Source organism: Macaca nemestrina, chromosome 4, assembly GCF_043159975.1.
Source record: "Macaca nemestrina isolate mMacNem1 chromosome 4, mMacNem.hap1, whole genome shotgun sequence".
Classification (NCBI taxonomy): Eukaryota; Metazoa; Chordata; class Mammalia; order Primates; family Cercopithecidae; genus Macaca; species Macaca nemestrina.
The window spans coordinates 3,875,790-3,895,571 of NC_092128.1; the positions used below are offsets into that span (position 1 = coordinate 3,875,790).

The 19,782-nt window shown below is 55.4% G+C and overlaps 1 protein-coding gene and 1 long non-coding RNA gene across 2 annotated transcripts; one reads left to right on the plus strand and one right to left on the minus strand.

The window, feature by feature from the left end:
- Window positions 1-2,552: 2,552 nt before the first annotated feature.
- Window positions 2,553-7,400, minus strand: LOC105474960 (engrailed homeobox 2). Its single transcript, XM_011729901.2, has 2 exons — window positions 6,362-7,400; window positions 2,553-3,078 (listed from the first exon to the last, which is right to left on the minus strand). The coding sequence occupies exons 1-2, from the start codon at window positions 7,047-7,049 to the stop codon at window positions 2,762-2,764; spliced, it is 1,005 nt and encodes a 334-aa protein (XP_011728203.1). The 5' UTR covers window positions 7,050-7,400; the 3' UTR covers window positions 2,553-2,761.
- A 912-nt stretch (window positions 7,401-8,312) lies between these two features.
- Window positions 8,313-18,475, plus strand: LOC105474959 (uncharacterized). The gene is made up of 3 exons (XR_983039.3): window positions 8,313-8,437; window positions 14,090-14,446; window positions 17,023-18,475. It is a non-coding gene; the product is annotated as an uncharacterized lncRNA (long non-coding RNA).
- The last annotated feature ends 1,307 nt before the right edge of the window (window positions 18,476-19,782 follow it).

A 19,782-nucleotide genomic window follows, 5' to 3' on the forward strand; every position in this document is an offset into this window, starting at 1 on the left:
TTTACAGGGAGAAGAAGAAAAAAAAAAAATTTTTTTTTAACCATGAAAGTTTGGAAATACAGCAATTCAACGCGTAGATCACTGGTTCAAAGATCCCTAACACTTCCTGGTGAGGGGGACTCCACAGGCGAAGCTGCTCCCTCCCCCAGGCCTGCTTAGGAAGTTGTACAAAGTCTTTTGTTTTTGGGGGGAAACAACAAAAGGTAAACAAAAAAGACACTTTGAAAAGGAAACTCTCTTTGTCTCAGTGGAGTAAAAAGTTCCTGTCCCCAGGGGGAAGCACCTCGGCCCAGCAGGGGTGGCAGGGCCAGTGAGCACCCAGCCGGAGGGAGACCTGTTGAACTTTGCAAAATTTAAAGAAATGTAGTCACTGGAATAGCACCGTAGTTTTGAACACTTCCTCGTGGTAACAAAATGTGTACTTAAATTATTTTGGTTATTCTGTGCTCATATGTGACATATCCAAACTGTCTCATTTAAAAAAAAATAATAATCACCTCTCGATACAAAGGTAGGCACCTGGCACCTGCTCTGAGGTGGGGCGAAGGCCATGAGTGCCTGAGTACGGGGGAGGATGCCTAGGCAGTTCCTCTGCACTCAGACATGCTTAGAAAACTCATCATTCCACCTGGGACCTTCAGTATTTTATAATAAAGAGGTTTTGTTTTATTTAATGTAACCTTCAAGAATTTAAACACACAAAAATGCGGGGGGTGTTCACAATTTTGATAACCACAGTTGTAAATAGAAACATTCATTCATTTCTCATAAGATTATAAATATTTGATACGGGAACTGTAAAATGCACGTTTTATAAACTAGAACAACAAAAGAAAACAAAAACAGAAACCAACTTTGCTTTCTGCTAAAAAGGCATGTCATTTCATTGAGTTTCCTAAGCAGCAGATGGTTATTCACAGACTTTTAAATTACAACTTTTGTTTTTATAGTTTCCTTTTTAAAAAGGTTTACGCTATTATGTACAAAGTAAAACTATTACTGCAATGAAATGAAGAGGTTTAAGGCAAAGAGAGAAGTTCACCCTCAGTCCTCAGGGAGACCACTGGGACTCCCAGCTCAGCCATGGGCACACCCCCTGTGCTGTCCCAGCCACAGATGGACAGTTGGACTGGTCTTTCCCCATACACTAAACAGAAGACAGTGTGGAGTTATATATAATGTGTTTGTTTATATATATATAGGTACTTGGTGGGAAATATATGGAATATATTTAATTTACACTGTACCACACCTTCAAAAATAAAATGTATACTTTAGAAAACAAGAAAAGACAAAAGGTGATAAGAAATGATTATTTACACATTTTCTTCCTTCCTCTAGATCCTGGAGGATTCTGAGTTCTTTTGAAAGACAAGATAGCCATGTTCCAGAACTGTAGACTCAAACACGCCTGGTGTGTGTGTGTGTTCACATGCGTACAGACATATGTGTAAACACACATATTTATCTTGGAAGAATGTTCTCTATGGCAGAAGCAGCCACTCCAAGAAAAGAAAAAAATAAAGGAAAAAATGAAAAAAAAAAAAAAAACAGGGAAGAAAAAGGAAAGGAAGATGATGCCATCTCCCTCTACAGAGCCATCTGCGTGCCCAGAAACAGCGAGCCATGGCCTCATTTCTGGGACCCTGGCTGGCACCCAGGGTGGCTGATGGAGCCACAGGAAATTCCTGGGGCCAAGCCAAAAGGAGGGTCGCCCCACCGCTCGTGGGCTTTAGGCCACATGCCCCAGGCCTTTAGTCCCAGAACGTCGAAGCGCTTCTGCATGGAGGCAGTGCCCAGGGCATGAGGGTTAGGCCTGTGGCAGGGCTGCAGTGGGACTGGGGACAGCGACACAGACCACAGACACAGACGATGTACGCACATGGTTGGGCCTTGGTGAGGAGGAGGAGGAGAAAAGAGGAGGAGGAGGAAGGAATGAGGAGGAGGGAGGAGGAGGAGGAGAAGAAGAAGAAAAAGAAGAAGAAAGGAGGAGCAAGAGGAAAGAGGAGGAAGGAGGAGGAGAAAGGTGGATGAGGAGAAGGAGGAGAGGGAGTTAGATGGCAGGAGGGTGAGGAGAGGGAGCTGGGTGAGGCTGTGGGCCTGGGCGGCTGCTGGTGAGCATGGAGCCGACTTCCCAGGGCAGGCCTGGGATATGCTCGGCTGCTTCCCAGGGCCAAATCCCAGAACTGGCCCAAGGACCCTGGAAGTCCCCTCTCCCCCACCAGGTCCCCTAAGCTCCCCAAGGTCTTGAGGTGGCTGGCCCAGGCTTGAGGTGTGGGCCCCTCCTGGTGTCCTCACCAAGCCAACACAAACAAAGTGGCAGAAGTCATAGACCAAATAGGAGCTATTTATTCGGTTCACAGTTGTGTGAAATGCAGCAATAAAAAATCTTTGGACTTCAGCAAGTTGTTTTAATTTTTTCTTCTTTTGAAATAATAAAAAAGTGTCCAATGTCATATAATGTAGCTTAGGGGATTAAAAAAAGATGAAACCCTAAGCAGCCCCCTTCGCAAAAAAAGAAAAAAAACCCATAAAATTAGCATAATCTCATAAACACAAAAAACAAAAATATTTTATAGTCAGATATTTTGGATTTTATACCACTTGTAAATTATATATACATAGAATATTGCAGAACCTTAGCTAATACACGATATTTTCACTATTAATGCTGGTATAATCTTTATACACTGGCCCTTTATGATTTTAAATTATTGCATTGTTTAGCGCGGACTGAGACCTGGCCTCCATGCCCCCCGCCTTACTCGCTGTCCGACTTGCCCTCCTTGGCCGTGGTGGAGTGGTTGTACAAGCCCTGTGCCATGAGGTGCACGGCCAGCGTGTTCTTGTTGCCCGTGGCCTTCTTGATCTTGGCGCGCTTGTTCTGGAACCAAATCTTGATCTGTGACTCGTTGAGGCTGAGCTCCTGCGCCAGGCTCTGGCGCCGCTGCTCTGTCAGGTACCTGTTGGTCTGGAACTCGGCCTTGAGCCTCTGCAGCTGCTCCGCGGTAAAGGCCGTGCGCGGCCGCTTGTCCTCTTTGTTCGGGTTCTTCTTCTTTGGTTTTCGAGACCTGGGACCTGGGTAGATGTGGTGGACAGAGAGAAGTCAGGTTACCCAGACGTGTGCCACCCAGTAGGCACCGGGTAAGGATTCTGGGACCCCAAGAGAGGAAGTGACTTGTCCAAGGCCACTGGAGGCTGAATGGCCAGATGTGGGGCTGGACTTCGGGCTGGGCATCGGCTCAGCGTGGACCTCCACCACTTGGTGAGGGAGGACGGGGTGTGATGTAAATGGGGCTATGGGGCAGGCCTAGTCAACAGGCTGACCACAGACGACAAACGAGGGACCTCTAGATAAAAGTAAAACTCCTGGATGTAAGCAAAACTCCCTGAACTTTCTGGCCTGGTTTTTCCTAGCCCTTTCTGAGGCTCTGTTCGAGAACAGGGATGGGGGTAGGTGCTGGGAGAGAGGGTTGGAGGGAAGCCTGGGAAAGGCTGCAGGGTGGTCACAGAAGCAGGAGGCACCCTGAGGGTTGTGATGGGGACCCTCATGGGGATACCCCACAGGGTGCCAGGGGCTGTGGGAATCAGGGGCAGGTGGGCCCTGAGGACAGGAGGGGCCCAGAGTGTCTGCCTCCACCCAAGCTCCTCTATGACTCCCAGCCAAGGGCTCTGTGGGCCCAAGTTCATTCTTATAAGGAAGAGTGGGTGCATGCACTTCCCTCTTGGGTCGGGAGGGGCACCGAGCTACTGTGAGTCCTTCATCACCCACTGGAAATCTCCCAGGTTTCCTGTCCAGGAGAGACCTGGGTCTGCAAGGGTGTTGACTGCACCTCCCTTTCCCCAGACATGGGACTTCTTCACTGGGGACAACAGGGTGGCCCAGCTGACCTTGGCCAGGTCCACACTTCTGACCCTCCCCACTGTGCCTCCCCACTGGGATTCAGACTTCTGAAGCTGCCCTGGCCTCCTCCCGATGGACCTACCCCAGGTTTTGGGAAGGGTTGATCTAAGGCTCCTAGGACCTACTATCCGTGGGGAAAGAGCAGAGGGAGGAGAGCAGAAGGAGGGAAGTGTAATCAGTTTCTTTTTGGTGTTAAGAGGCTCAACCCCCTGGTGTTCCCTGTGGGGGAAGAAGGGAGCAAGGCCATGGGCAGGGAGTGGTGACCTCGCCTCTGGGTTTCAATTTGTACGGTATATGAATGGGCTTTAGGGAGCATCTGGCCCCAGCTTCATCACAGGTCCCTGCAGCTGGAGAAGGCCGGGCCCCCCACCCTTCAGGGCCAGAGAGCTGCCGGGCACCCTGAAGAGAAGAGGAATGTGGATCTCATTGGAGGCCCTGGGACTGCACCCTGCCCAGGTCAGGAGAGTCAACTAGGGTGCTGGGGCTGTGCCCAGCAAGAGGTGGGAGACCAACTGGAGGCTCAGGGTGAACACCAAGCACTCCCTCACGGCTAACTGAGCCTTGTGCTCTCCCCAGGAGCCGGGCCTGGAGAAAGAGGATCTGTGGGCACCACCAGGAGGGCACCAAGGGTAGCTTTTAAAGCAACCCACAGGCAGGCTGACCACCCATGAGAGCACCCACCCCAGTGCACACACACACTCAGTGAGAGTCTTGCTGTAAGCCCAGGGCTCCACACCAGTGGGCCTGGCTTTGGCGGGGGTAGGTGCAGATTTGGGGATGGAGTTGGTTCTCCGGAATGGTGTTGGGGGATGGGGCACACGGCTCCAGGAGAGGCTTCAGCCTCCTGCTCCCCGAGCCCGCCTCTGTCTGGGTCTCCAACCACTCCCTTCCCCAGAGAAGTGTGTGCCCTACCCCCAAACTCTTCCGGTCCTGGGGCTCTTGTTAATGCACCCATGAATCAACCCTCAAAAAGACACCATTTTATAGAAAGAAATTTCCCTAAAATAAAAATTTTTAGTTCCCTTTTTTTGTTGTTGATTTTCTTTCAAAAGACAAATACTTAGGAGTCTCAGAAACAGAATCAAACCTCCCCAAGAAAACTCTCTCTGCCCTTTCTTTCGGAGAAGCCAAAGAACAGAAACATTATCTTGCAGGGATATTTTAAAGCCCATGAAGATAGGCGACTTGGACTGGGCTGGGCCAGGCGGTGCTGCCCAGCTCCTGGGCCGTTGGGGGCTGGCTCGGCGAACTCCGGCGCCTCACAAAGCCCGGCCGAGGCTCCTCGCCCGGCATTGTGAGCCTGTATGTTAATTAAATATTAACAAAGGAGGAAGACGAGAACAATGGAGCAAATTTCAGATCTAGCTGGAGAAATCTGAATTTCATCAGAAATATGCACGCATATTTCTGCGGGATGGCGGCCGAAGGGCTGGCTCACTCCTGCGATGATCTGGACCAATGACCCCCGCAAAATAGTTGAGGGTTTGGGGGCAGCGGGGATCCGCTGCCAGCTTGGGGTCAAACAGCCCACTCCTAATGGCGGTTCCCAGCCGCAGACCCGCATGGAATGCAGTTGATGATTTCTACAAGGACATGGACTTAGTTTTTTAAAATCCCAGATCTATGAAAAAACACAGCCAGCATCTCTGCACGGCCCCTGCGAATGCTGCCTCTTTCCTATCAGCAGCCCCCAGGAAACCTGGAGAGAAGGTCCTTCCTATTTGGGGATGGCAGGTGCAGGGAAGGACGGCTGCCTCCCTTGTCCTCGCTGTGTGCAGGAAGGGGGCTGAGCCCCACCACTGGGGGCTGCCGTTGGCAAATAAAGTGGAGCCAAGGGAAAAGGGCGCCTTTATTTTCCTCCTTCCCTGTGTGTGTCCTCCTGCGTCCCACCGGTCAGCGCAGGCCCGAGGGGCAGAAGGCAGAGCAGCAAAGGGCCTCGCCTTTTCTTCCCCGAGCACAGCCGGGATAACCGAACGGTAGGACGAGTCTGGGGTGGGCTGGGGCATGCATCCCGGGCCTGGCCTGAGTTGAAAGATCGCAGGGAAGGGATTGAGAGTGTGCACTTCCGGGCCCATCTTCCAGCCACCCCGTTCCCACCAAAAAACCTACAGTGGGGGAGACATGGGTTACGGGCTGGGAACAGACGCCCTAAGGCGGGGTGGAAGAGAGAGACGGGAGACAGAGAGAGAGTAAGGAGAGAGAGAGAGACAGAGAAAGAAAGGAGGTCCCTTCTACGGTGCTAAGAAGTCTGCTCCCTAGCGAATCAGTCCTGCCGCTGGACGGCTGGCCGCTGCCCCGGCAGGCGTCAGCTTCACACAATGTCGCGTGAGTCTTTGTGCGTGTGTGCGGGGGAGGTTCGAGATGTTTTCCTCCCGGTAAGTTCCCGCGCCAGCACCGCCCCCCAGCTCCGCGGACCTCCCCACGGCGAGCTGGGACGCGTGGTCCCCGCGGGCTCACCTGAAGAAGGCCGGTCCGAGTAGCGCGTACAGTAGACCCACGCCGGCCAGAGCATGGGCTGCGCGCCCAGGTTGGCGCCGGCTTGCGAGCTGTCCGAGTCCGAGCTCACCGACAGGTCGCCGCCGCCCAAGCCGCGGGCCTTGAGCGCCCCGTCCAGGGGGCCGCCGGGGTCGTTGCCTTTCTTGGCGCCACCATGCAGCGAGAGCGTCTTGGAGCCGCCTTCCCCGTCACCCGGAGAGTCGCTGCCGGCGGCTGGGAGCGGCCCGCCCGAGCCGGGCGCGCACGGCGGGTTCTGCCGGGGCTCTTGGGAGCCGGACCCCAAGAGCTGCTCCGAGCCGCCGGCGCCGCCGCCTCCCTCTGCACCGCTCGCGCCGCCTTCGCCGCCGGCTCCGCCGCCCCTTCCTCCTCCCGCACCCGCACAGCAGGTCCCCGCGTCCTTTCGCCGGCCGAACTCGGGCCGCAGGATGTTGTCGATGAAGAAGTTGGTGATGCGGTGCGGGTGCTGGTGGTTGCCGGGCGCCTGCAGGACCGCGGGCAGCATCAGAGCCCGCCGGCGCCCGGTGTCCGCTTCGCCCGGGCTGCTACCGCCGCCGCTGCCGCCCGAGCCGCCGCCGGGGCTGGATTCCGGCTGCCGCTGTCCCTCCACCGCCGCCGCCGCTTCGCCGGGCTTGGGGTCATTCTCCTCCATGCTGTTCACAGTAAATCCCAGACTGGTTCTCCGGGGACGCCCTTCCAAATCAGCCTTCGGCCCTCCCGCGGTGCACACGCAGACCCCCGCGCCCCCACCCCGCCGAGTCTTCCGAGGGCTTGCGCGGCGGCCGCGGCCAGGGCTGGGGTCCTACAAGTCGCCGGCCGCGCTCGGCGGGGAGCCACGTTTGAATCCACGAACTGGGTTAGAAACACCAAGAGCCGCGCGGCTCGCCCAGACGCCGGGAGATTCAACAGAGCCAAGTCCTCGACTTCGCCGCGCGGCCAGGCTCTAGACAGTCGCAGTGGTCCGGCGGGGACGCGGGCCGCCTCCCGGGCTCAGCGCTCCTCTCCGCGTCCGGCCGCCTCGGGCTCCGGCGCCGCCGCCTGGGCCGCCCGGGACGAGAGCTGCGCGCATGCAGGCAGCGCACTCTCCGGCGCTCACGCCCGCCCGGGCCGGCACCGGCCGCCGCCGCCGCCCGGCCGTCCCCGCCCGCGCGCCCCAGCCGGCCCTCGAGGGTGCGGGGCGCCCGCGGTCAGCGCGCCCGCCACCTCCCGCACGCACATGGAGGCCCCCTCCGCGCGGCCGCCGCCCCGCTGCGGGCCGGGGCGCCCCACCGGCGTGCGGCCGCGCCCCCGCCGAGCCCCGCGGAGCTCCACAGCCCGAGTCGCATGGGTGAGAGACGCGAGGCCAGGGCCGGGCCGGGCCGGGCTGGGCCGCCCGCGCTCCCCGGCCGTCCGCCGCCCTCGCCGCCTCGGCCTCCGCGCGGGCTCGGAAATTTCCAGGCCACTCGGCGCAACCTGAGACACTTTCACTCTGGATTTTTGTTCTTATTTTTAACAGAGCCCCCTCGAGTGACGTCGCAGGCCGGTCTCCTGGACACGTGCCTCGGGCCAATGGCCGCGGCGCCGCGCGCCCACGTGATGCTCCGGCCGCCGCTGGGTGACAGGAGCCGCCCGCCGCCCCTCCCCCCCTTAAAGCGGCCGCGTCCCCCGCTCCGGGTGCGGGAGCCCGGGAACCCGGAGAGACCCCCGACCGCGTCTCCTGCACTCGCCTGCGCTTTCCCTGTCGCTTCGCGGTTCAGGGATCTGAGTCACCCCGCGACAGCCCCGCCAGGTCACCCCGGGGCGTGTAGGTGGGCACGCACAGGAAGATCGCTATTTTTAACATTTCCATATTGTTTACCGTGGGATGAAATCCCACAATTCCTTGCACAAAATGCATAAATAATATTAAATGAGCTGCCGAGATACAAAGGGACTTTTGTGGTCCGCTTTCCTTGCTGATGGAGAGGAATAGTGTCACTCCCATTTGACTCGGTAACCCGGCAGCTTCCTGTCTTAAACGCAGAGCTGGCGCGCAGGACACTCCTCCTGCAGACACTTATTGTAAGTGTGCGTGTGTGTGCGTGTGTGTGCGTGTGCGTGTGCAGGGAGGCGCGTGCATACGGCCGCATTCCACCCGGGGACAGCGACCCTCATGAAACATGCATAGCAATCCGGAAGAGCGGGGAATGCAGTGTGCGGCTCCGTTTGCGAAGGCAGAAATCCAGGAGCCTCGGAGGTTCTAAGGGAATCCTTTTTGCCAAGGAGGGGAGGGCTGACGGTTCAGCTAAGACTTCAAAACCAAGTCGCCCGCCCCCCTCTAACTTCTTTACTCTGGTTGAGGAGCTCCCAGACCGGTCATCTCATTTTCTTTGTTTTAAAATCCTTTAAACTAATTTTGCAGGACAGCAGGGCCCATTTGAAAGGAGTATTAGGAATCCAATGGCAAGGGTGGGAGCCCCAGTTGGTTTCTCCCCGCCTCTCTCTTCATCTTTTCTAGACTTTCCTTCCAGCTGTTGTCAGAATGTCCAAATGGAAGTTCTGTTTCCTCTTCTCTTCCCCCTCTCCCTTGGGCTCCTTCCCATTTGCTCTTCTCTACCCACCAAACACCCGTTGTTACCCCAGGCTCACCTGTCCATCATCTAAAATGCATTTTTATGGAAATGTGTGAATTCCTGGAAACATCCGATAGGGCAGCTCTGGGGGTGTGGGAGCGTTTGCTTGCCATAAGTACCCTCAGGGCAGGGGAGGTGGGGAGGCCGCAGCCTGGCATGGACACCCTAGGGCTGATTGGCCTTGGGCAGCTGCAGGATGCTCAGCAGCCCAGACCCCGGCACAGGCAGCCAGCGGGGAGCTGCCAGGCCCTGAGTGAACTTGGGGAGTCAGGGCAAGCATCTCCGAGGCAGTGTGGCCTGCCAGGCCCCCTGGAGGCCTGAAGGTTGCGCCCTGGCCTCGCGAAGCTCCCTTCCCGGGGTCCATCCCAGGTGCTGTCCTTAGTCTGCAGGCTTCAGAGTGCTGGCGGGGCTGAGATGAGAAACAACAGTTCCCACAGCCTGCTCCCAGGAAAATTACCCCCAGCCAGGAGGGGAGTGGTGGGGGAGGAGGTGCTGGGCTGGCCTCCTGGTCACTGGAGGTGACTCTGGTCAGAGTGTGCCATCTGTCCTGTGTGTCTAGGGCAGGGTGGGGAAGCCTGTTCTCGCTGGGGCTGGATTCCTCCACTTTTTCTTCATTGGAGGAGTCCTTACCAAATGTTCTGACTAGGCACACACCCTGCCAGGGGTCCTCCCCGAGTCTCAAAAAAATCAAACTCCACAGTCTACCTGCCCCCAGGAAAATAGGGCTGGTGAGAGTTTGTGGGACGTCTTATTGACACTTACTTGGTTTTCTGGGGGGAGAATTTTCCGCAACTCTGGAAACCCTGATGATCACCAGTCAGGAAAGGGAGGGTCCAGTGACTTTGGGTCTCCTGAACATGGTGTTGGGGGAGGAGCGGCTCTGAGCTGTTTTGCTTCCTGCAAAACCATCCCAGGTTAATGGCTCCTCCTGTCCCATGAAAGCCAATTAGGCGGCTTCCTGAGAAGTATTTTCTGAATTCATAGGACTCTTTGCCTCTGACTGCCTCGGTATAAATGGCCCCAAGACGCTGGGCTTCAGCCCTGTGCTTTCCTGCGACGCAGACCCCAATTCGTGGCTGCAACAGAGACTCTGGGAACAGAGCGTCACCTCCGGGGCGCCTGGCGGGCCGGTGGGCGGAGACCTGGCCGCGCAGGGTCTGCAGGCTGGGCCGTGGGGTTGGCTGGAGGAAGAAGAGGAATTCGTGGGTCGCTGTTGTGGAAAGGAGGAGGGTGAGAGGTGGAGGGAGGAAAAGGAGAAAGATAAATAAATGAAGAGAGAGATAACTAAAGGGTACCTGGCCCCCAAAGTGGACCCAAACACGAAACAACTCTGGGAAAGCGTTGAGAGGGGTCACCGTTCAAAGGGCCGAGGAAGCTGGGATGGGGCTGCAGAAAGTTGAGCTGCCCAGGGGCTGGGCGGTGCTAAGTTCCATACACACGGAACTCTCCGCAAGGTGTTTCAGGAAGCTTCGAGAAGCGCGCGTGAGACCCTGCTGCAGCTGGGACGGCGCCTCGCGTTTTCTGGTGATGCGGGGCAGTGGCGTGTCTCTCCTCCGCTATGCCAGCCCCGGCTGCAGCGCGCCCGCGAGCCCAGCGCCTCCGCTTTCTCCCCCGAACGACCGCCGCCCTCAAGGTCGGCCTTTCTATACGGATCAGACTAGCCCTCACCGGACATTTGTTTCTCCCGGGAAGGAAAGTGAGGCTTTGGCCCAGGAACCCCGTTTTCCTTCTAGCCTCACCCGGGAATCGGAGAGCGCCCGCAACACCCGCTTGCGGAGGACGGTCCTCCATATTTCCCAGGCTCGCTGCACAAAGAGGGGCCTCAGAGAGGGCGAGCAGGAAAGCAGATTCCAGATGCCGTGCGCCTCAGGACAGGGACGCTAGTTTTGCAAACAAAACCTCGGTGAAGCGCCCCGGAGACACCGGGCGCCCGGCTGCCGAGCTAGGCTCCCGTTTTTATCCGAAAACGAGGCCAGAGAAGGGAGACTTTTCCGGACCCTCTGCATCCCCTCACTCGCCTCGCTTCTCTAGGTTGACGTGGTGACACTTGGAAAAATGGACTCAATGAGAGCCATTCGTTCGCGGCGGTCTAGTTACTCGCGGGGCAGAGACGCCCAACAATCCCTGAGAGCGAGATCTCCACCCCAGCCAAAGCAGGCCGGGCCAGCTCTGCGCCCCCGGCCAGGAGCCGAGCCCCGCAGGGCCAGGCCCCAGGCGCCGGGCGGGGAATTGGGGCCGACAGGAGAGAAACACCTTCCCCCGGGCGAGCAGAGAGCCACCCTCGGCTCCTGGTGCTGACGCTCCGACCCGGCCTGCCCGCAGACAAAGGCCGAAACGAAGGGACGCGGGGAGCAGGGGTGGGGCGGGCGGGGCCAACCGGCGCAGACGTTGCGTGTCTGCGCTCACCTCTGAGCAAAGGAGGACCCGCCTACAGGCCCACCGGGCGAGCTCAGGGACCGGTTCTGGGAGGCTGGGTCTAGGGTCTGGGACTTCTTCCGAATAACCCCCGGAAGGGAGGGGTTAAATGCGGCAGCGGCGGGCCTGGAAAGGGCCGGGAGCGTCGTAGGAACTGGGGTGCACAGGCCCTCGCATGCCCCTCTCTTCGCCTTTCCCCGCTTCAGGCCCGCCAGGGGCGCGCGTGGCGCGGGCAGAGCCTGGTGGGTGGGTTGGCGCCGACAGAAGCTCGGCCGGGGAGGGGGTGGGCGGGCGCATTGCACGTCCTGGTTCTGCCCGGATCGCTGGAGAAGCGCCTGTGCTGAGCCAAAGCTCCCTGGGCGTTGGGGAAGCAGAGTGGGCCAGGCGCCCACTGGGGACCACTCTTCTGTCCTGCTTGATACTTAGCCGAGGCTCGCCCGGGGAGGGGGGCAGCTGGGGGCCGGTGGGCAGATCTCCAGAGCTGGCGTCTAAAGATGCAGAAACTGTCCCTCACCTGGTTTCTCTGGAAAGCAGTCACTTCTGAAGGAGAATCTGAAGGATGGCTCTACTTGTGCTAGCAACCCCCACACCTAAACCAGGTCCTCTGTACCCGCTCCCCATTTCGGCTCTCCAGCGCCAGGGGAGCCTCATTCTGGGTGACCTGTCTTCCGTCTTCCCAGGAATCACCTTTCCTTGGCAGCTCCCTGCCTGCTCTCTTATCCTGTTTGACTGCTGTTCTTAATAAAATTTGGACTCCTGTGGAAGGTGGGCCCACTTCCACTCAAGGCACACCTGAGACTCCCCAAACAGGCCTGCACTCTGGAGTCTTCCGGGAACCCTGGGAGGGGCAGGTTTGGGAGCACAGACTGTTTCACCACCTAATGCCTGGATTCTTATGAAAATGCCCCCTCAAAATCACAGCAACCCAGAAGAAAGTGGCACCTCTCAAATAATCCAGTCAAATAAGTAAAATTAGTTTGGCAAAGGAATTTGAAGAATGGCACCCATGGCTTGAGCTAGCTAAGCATACCAAACAGGAATGAAAACACAGAAAAGGATAATGAGCCTTGAAATACATTAGCCACCTTCTCCAGCCTTGCAACCATTCACAGATGGAGGAAATTCTAGTATGTATCCACCATCTTCCTTTTGACCTTTGGAAAGAAAACAAGATGTTCAAAAGAAACCCCTGAAACACCAGTCCCACCTCCCAGAGCCTGACGTTTTCTTCTCTTCTCTTCTTTCCCCAAAGGCTACAGGTAATCACAGAGAGGCTAGTGTAGCTTAAACTCCTATACAGTGACTTCCCAGCATTTTTGGAAATAGGATTTCCGTAGTTAGAGATTTACAGAATATTAGGCAAGTACAATCTAGATTTAACTCAAACTATCTGGATCCAGCCCAGCCAAACTACCTAGAGCTTGTTAGATGATAATTCATTAGTCTAGATTTCACATGAGAAAGAAAATATCTAAACAATCACCCCCACTCTTAACTATCACAACTGAATCATGCTTAAGCGGGAGAACTCAATTAATTTATATAAGTTGGGGGAAATGTATTTTTGAAAACATATGTTTAAGCTAAAGTCATGAATTGATTTTTCATTGATCAAATATAACTATATAAAGATATATAGTTTTATATAAAAAGGCAACTAAATTGCGAATTAAATTCAAACATTTCCTCTACTTAAATGATCAGTTCCTCTGAGTTCAACAAAGTTGGCCATTTCTTTAGCACGAGCATCTTTAATTGACATACGTGCTTACATGTATGGTATGTGGGGATCCCTGTACCCAATCAATCCCTGTGTTGAGTATAGAAGCTTGTGTGAAGCGTGGCGACCTTTTACAAGCACAAAGCCTCAGTAGTGACCTTCGTGGACTCACACGCGGAGGGGCACTGTGTCACCCCTGCATCATGGACTCTTGCCTCTAGTCTTGTCCAAGGCCCAAACCACCTTTCCCGGGGATGCTGTGCAGTCTCACTCCCACCAGGGATGGGGACCTGCTGTCCACCTTTGGACACACTCCCATCCTTTCCCTCTCATCCCAGCACTTCTGGCTCCACTTAAAGGAAAGCAGTAGAACAAGATTTCTCAGTTAAGGCACATTATGGAAGTGCTCTGTTTCTCCTCTAAAAAAATCCTCTTTTCCTCTAGAAACTCACTCAAATAGAGTGAGTTTAGAAAGGCTGTGTTGTAGTTTATGTTATGGAGTTGCAGGGTTTTGTGTGTCTCACATCAGTTAATCCCCTAAGACACAACAGCCTCTGTGATGACGGCAAAGTTGAGCAACTCGACACCATTTGGGGCATTAACACAGGCTAGGAGAAAGAAACGGGATACGCGCTAAGGTTTCCCACGTATGGAGCGAATGCCCTAGAATTCCTTGGGATTTACACCTCCCCATCTACCAGGAAGGAGAAATGCGAGCTGTTCTCATTCACTGCCTGCTGTTTGTTCTCTGTTCGTACTGCCAGGACTAATTTTGGCCGCTGCGCAACCTTTGGGTTACAGATGTTAGGGGGCCGCGCCTAGGGGGAAGGGGACTCTCAGCCCCGGCCAGAAAGTTTGGTACTAAGGCGCTGGGCGTGCTCCCAGGGCAAAGTGCGGGTTCCTCAAACGAGGAAGGTTGGGCGAGGAAGGTTGGGCGGCACTTAGGGTTTTCTGTCTTGTTTGCAGACACAAGTTCAGCTGCACCTCGTGCAAAACAGCCCTGAAAGCTCAGGCTTGAAGACGAAATGTGGAGCCCAGGCTCCTTCGATTGAAAACCTCGCTACGAGGACACTCTCCGCAGTCGCCGGCCAGAAAGGATTTCGGATCAAGATCCGCAGAGTGGTGAGCAACTCCCAGGGTCCGAGGCTGAGCTGACTGCAGGCTGGTAGCCCTTCTGCCCGTAGGAGAATCTCCTTTCTGCAGAAACTACTCCTGGAAAACAAAACCGAGTGAAAAGAAGGGCAATGCGGGTCTGCGCGGAGGGGAGCTCCCTCCCCGGGGAAGGAGGCGCCTCGCGCTGGCTGACTCGCCGGTGGGGTGCAGGTAGGGGCAGACTAGGGTGAGAAGGGGGGATCGCGGAACACGGGTCCCCCGCGTGTCCGAGGGACAGGGTGCAGGCGCATTCCAGGCACCTACGGCAGTCCCATCTGCTCTGAGGAGCGGGAGCCGGCCCCGGGCTCTCCACATCTCCCGGGAATCCAGAAGCTGGACTGCGGGGCAGTTGTATCGGTGAGGGAGCCCCTAGCTGGATTTTCCTTCCGCTTGCTCCCTTGATCGAGTGCCCACGCCCGGCAGGAGCTGGCTGTGTGCCGCCAGGGGTGGGTGGAGGTGCGTGGGGCGCGGGCCTTGGCTCACTCACTTGGGTGTGTCCCAGTCTTTTTCCTCCAGAATTAGAGGCCTCTGCAGGGGGCAGAGCCCCTCTCCCTCTCTCCTAACTCTCCTCCCCACCTAGACACGGCCTGAGCTAAGATGTGGGGAGCTTCCAGGGCTGTATCCCTAGGAGGCCCCGAGCACTTTTCCTCCGAAGGTCAAGGAAATCAGGTCCCTTCTCTCTCCCTAGCGCCCTCTGAGGAAGCCGCGAACCTCTGGGCGAGCATGGTTTTACTGGGGATTCCCAGAGACCGGCCCTGTGCCCAGCGACGCCGGGAGGGGAGAGGGAGCTCTTTGGAGGGGCGGTGTGGGGGTGGGTGTCTACACTGCGTCCTCTGGCTCGGAGCAGGACCCGGTGATGCGCCCTGGCCGAGCTCCTGTCTCCTAGGGATGGAGGGGACTCGGGCCCTGTCGGGACCCTTCGACAAGGAAGGCCCGGGGAAGCCTGGATCCAACAGGCACCGGGATCCAGGAGGCAGACTCCTTGGTTCCGAACGTTTCTTCTGGAGCGAAAACTTGCTCCCCGTTCCCCCAAGTCCCTCGCAGGCTGGGAGGTGAAGGGAGGGACAGAAGCTGGGCCTCCTCCGCAGCGCCCAACACCCTGGGCTCTCCGGGCCCCGGGACTCGGCTCGGGTGCGTGGAGGGACGGCCTGGAGCGCAGATTTGTGAATGAACCTCGGAGCTCTTTGCAGCTCACAGATCAGAGGCTGCGATCGCCCCACCGACGTGGTCCAATGAGCCGCTGCAATAAGCGCTTAGCGACGAAGCTGGGGCACGGCCTGGACTCTGCGGCTCCGCGCTGCGCGGGGCCGGACGGGGGAGGGGCCCAGCCACTGCAGCAACTTCAAAGCCGGTGTCGGGACTCAGCGATGGGTGGGCTCTCCCCGGGCCGCACGGTTCGCAGGGGCCTCCCCTAACCCCCACCGCCACCCCGCCGAAACGCCCAGAGGCGTTCCCAGCCCAAGTGATACGTGACTCTGACTCCCGGTTGTCTTCGCGCCCTCCGCTCGCGCGTCCTTGGCGTCTCCCCCGGGACCCGGGGGGCGATCACATCCTGAGACCTAATCCGGTTACTTCCGGGCGCGGGTCTCCACCGCCTCCCGGGCTGGTTGGACTCACTTCCTAAGTAGCTGTCTCATTCACAGCTCCCGCGCCGCCAGTTCCTCTTTCAAAATTCAAGTCTTCGGCTGCCTCCCTGAGGTTCTGCGTGCGAAGGGAGGGGAGGGGAGGAAGGAGCAGACACCCACGTGTGCCCGGGAGGGACCCACACAGACTCCCCGCTCCCGCAGCAGAGGCCCTGGGCCCCCTCTTCAGAGGGAAATCGATGAGCAGACACTAAGCGACGCGAGTCCCTGCCCCTTCCCCGCCGGGGGATCTCCGTGCGTTCCAGAAGCGCACCTGGAAGCAATTCTCCTAGCGTAACCGTCGCCTCCTAAGCCTCTCCAGCATCTTCACGTCTCCTAAGCATCTGCACATTTCTGCGCTGTTTTCTGGAGGACCTCGGAGAGGCGGAGGGGACGATGGGGTGCCGTGGGGGCAGGGAAGGAGAGAGGTCAGGGGTTACGCAGGATTACGGCTCGGCTGGGTGACCCCTCTCATCTTCCGTGGCCCAGGGAGGGGATCTGTAGCGAGGGGTCCGGACCTCTTTTGCAAAACCGAACTCTAGGGTAGGGGTTGCGTCCCATGAAGCACCGGTGAAGTCCAAATGAAGAACGCCGGCGAGCGGCCGGGAGCGGAAGAGAGCAGGTTCTAGGGGCCCCGGAGGGAAGAGGGGCATGCATCCCCAGTGACCACGGCTCGAGGTGGCGTGTCTGCTCCGCACCCGACTACAACCAACCCGGCCTGCGCCCCTCCACTCTGGAACAGGGCGGGTCCACCCGGGCGGCAAGCTCCGCGGGGGCAGCGCAGCCTCAGCCCCGCGCCTCTCTCCCGCTTGCTGGGGAAGAGGTGGGAAGCCCTCTCCGCCGCACCCTGGCTCCCACCGCAGGCCTCCGTGAATAAACTCTCTCAGGGGTACTGTACTGTCCCCCATCCTCTGTCCCAGCCTCAAGAGGGACTTCCTGAAAATATGGCAGCCAAGAATAGGGTGAAAATGTGAGACTGAGGTTTCCTTCTCCACCTCCCCCTGCCCCCTGCCCCCTGCCCCTTCACCTCCCCACTTCCCACCAGCCCAAAGGGGTCCAGCTGTAACCACCACCACCGCCACCGCCACCTCTACCGTGCTTACGACTGTCACCATTTCCTTCCAGCTCCAGCTGTCTCTTGGACGCCTCCACTGGAAGGCCGACGGGCATCTTCAATTTCACGTGTTCACTTCAGAGCACCCCTGAGCCGGCTACCCCTGCTCCCCTGATCTGCGCCTTCCCAGTTTCTCCCAGTCACCCAGCTGGCCACCGCGCAGGAGACATCCCTGATCCTTCATTTTCTCTCTGGAGTCACCCCCTGTCAATTAGCAAGGCCTGTTGGCTCTGCCTCCACATCTGTTCCACAGCTCCCCCAAACTCCTCCGGCCTCCACTAGCCCCCAAGCCCTTTCCCCTGCGCCTGCAGGGTTGCATGGCCTCTTAACCAGCTCTCCACCTCACACGTGTGCCCTGTGGTTCACTGTTCTCCATACAACAGAGTAAGCTTCAGCTCAGACCTATCCTTGGTCAAAACCAGTGGTTTCCACGTGCACTGAGAATTAGACACATTCTTACAATGTCCTCCAAGGCACCATAAAATCCACCCACCACTTCCCTTACCTGAGGTTCTAAGTCTAGTTTTGCCAGTTCTTGAGCCTCCAAGCCATGGCCACCTCAGGGGAGCTCTTTTCCTTTGGTCCTGGCTCTTTATTCATCTGGTACATTCTTTCTGTGCATCTTTGGGCACAGACTGTCCCCCAGAGAAAGGTCATACGATCTAAAATGACTCCCTAATCCAGTTGTGTTCTCCACAGCACTTACGGCTACTTGCAGTTGTAAAGGTGTTGGTACGTTTTTTATTGGTCTCTTATCTAGAAAGTACCTTCCGGAGGGCAGGGCCTTGTCATCTTCCTGGCTCTACCCCCAGTCCTGCTAAAGGGACTGGCATACAGTAACATGAAGCCAGTGCTCTCAGACTTTCTGGTCACAGGACTGCTTTATGCTCTTAGAAATTACTGAGCCCCCGAAAGAGCTTTTGTATATAGCAACAGATAGATTTAGACGTCTATCCAGTGATTTGCACAGTATTAGAGATTGAAATGGTAATGTTTTAAATATATTGATTAATTGATTCATTTACAATGATAATAAAAACCCACTTCATGTTTACTTAACATATTTTAATGAACATTTATTCTATTCCCCCAAGCAAAAAAAATAGTCTGAAGAGTGGTCTACATTTTTGTACCGCTCTTTAATATCTGGCTTAATTAATAGAAGATAGTTGGATTCTCATTTTTCCTTGTGCCGCCCGTTATTTTGGTTCAGGTATATGAAGAAAGTGCAGTCTGTCACAGATACGTAGTTGAAAACTGGAGGAGTATTTTTCAGCCTTGGCAGATAATTGTGGATATTTTTCCTTGATATTACCCCAAAATTCAACAAATGGTGGTTTCTTAAAGGTTGGTTGCAATGTGGAATCTGAAACCATGTCAATGAACATTTCATACTCTATTACATTAAAATCCATTGATCTATCTTGCACTTTGAATGGCTCTTTTGGCCACAAAATATTTCCTTCCTTCCTTCCTTCCTTCCTTCCTTCCTTCCTTCCTTCCTTCCTTCCTTCCTTCTTCCCTCCCTTCCCCTTTTCCTTTCCTTTCCTTTCCTTTGCTTTCCTTTCCTTTCCTTTCTTTCCCTTCCCTTCCCTTTCTTTTCCTTTCCTTCCCTTTCTTTTCCTTTCCTTCCCTTTCTTTTCCTTTCCTTTCCTTTCCTTTCCTTTCCTTTCCTTTCCTTTCCTTTCCTTTCCTTTCTCTTCTCTTCTTTTTGACAGAATCTCTCTCTGTCGCCCACACTAGAGTGCAATGGTGCAATCACAGTTCACTGCAACCTTGCTTCCTGGGTTCAAGCGATTCTCCTGCCTCAGCCTTCCCAGTAGCTGGGATTACAGGTGCACGCCACCACACCCAGTTAATTTTTTGAATTTTTGGTAGAGATGGGGTTTCACCATGTTGGCCAGGCTGGTTTCAAACTCTTGACCTCAAGTAATCCACCTGCCTCAGCCTGCAAAATATTTCATACCACTGTATATTGGTCATTTGGAAAATATTGGTTCACTGAGTTATGCAGGTCTTCCAAATGTCGAACTATTTCCTTAAACAATATCACAAAATCACATTTGTTAATATCACCACTAATCTCATTGGAAAGCTCTTTAAATTTGAGAGGTTGTCCGGCTCATGGTGTTGGATACAAGTTTTCAAGAATTTTAATTTTCACTTGAAAACTCACATTTTACCATTAGTGGCAAATACTACTTTCCTCAACATGACAGGCTCGTTTCATTTATTTTTGAGAAAGTATCTGCCAAAGACCTAAGTCTCAATAACCGTGATTTGTCTATTGGATGCTATTCCATGTAAAATGGGGCTCTGTGAAAAAGCCGGCTCAGTTAGCTCATGGCTGTAGCCCGCCCGTCCTTTTCCTTGGGGGCTGCTGTTCTCCTGTATGACAGCTCCCCATTTCTTCACCCAGAATACTGAAAAGACATGTGCTCCAGAGCTGACCTTTAATAAAACTAATTCTTTTTACTGCTTCTTCAAGAACATTCTTAAGTGAAACTGGCATTTGAAAAACAAAACACAAAAAACAAAAAACCTGTGAGTGTCTGGCTGTGAAGAGCATGCCATCCGCTATCAGTGCTGATGTCCACAGGCAACAAAGCTACATAATGACTCACAGTGTAACTGTAAAAATTCTGGAGGTTGTCTTAGGGACCCCCAGGATCTGCACTAAATGAGATTTCATAAATGAATGGATGACTTTTCCTACACAATCATGTATGGTGGATACTAGACGTCCATAGTTTCTCATCCAAAGCTATTGG

Bases quoted from the DNA above. Each gene is read 5' to 3' on its own strand.
- LOC105474960 (XM_011729901.2), bottom strand. From the start codon at position 7,049: ATGGAGGAGAATGACCCCAAGCCCGGCGAAGCGGCGGCGGCGGTGGAG. The intron at 3,079-6,361 runs GTGAGCCCGCGG...ACATCTACCCAG, and splicing joins CTCGGACCGGCCTTCTTCAG to GTCCCAGGTCTCGAAAACCA.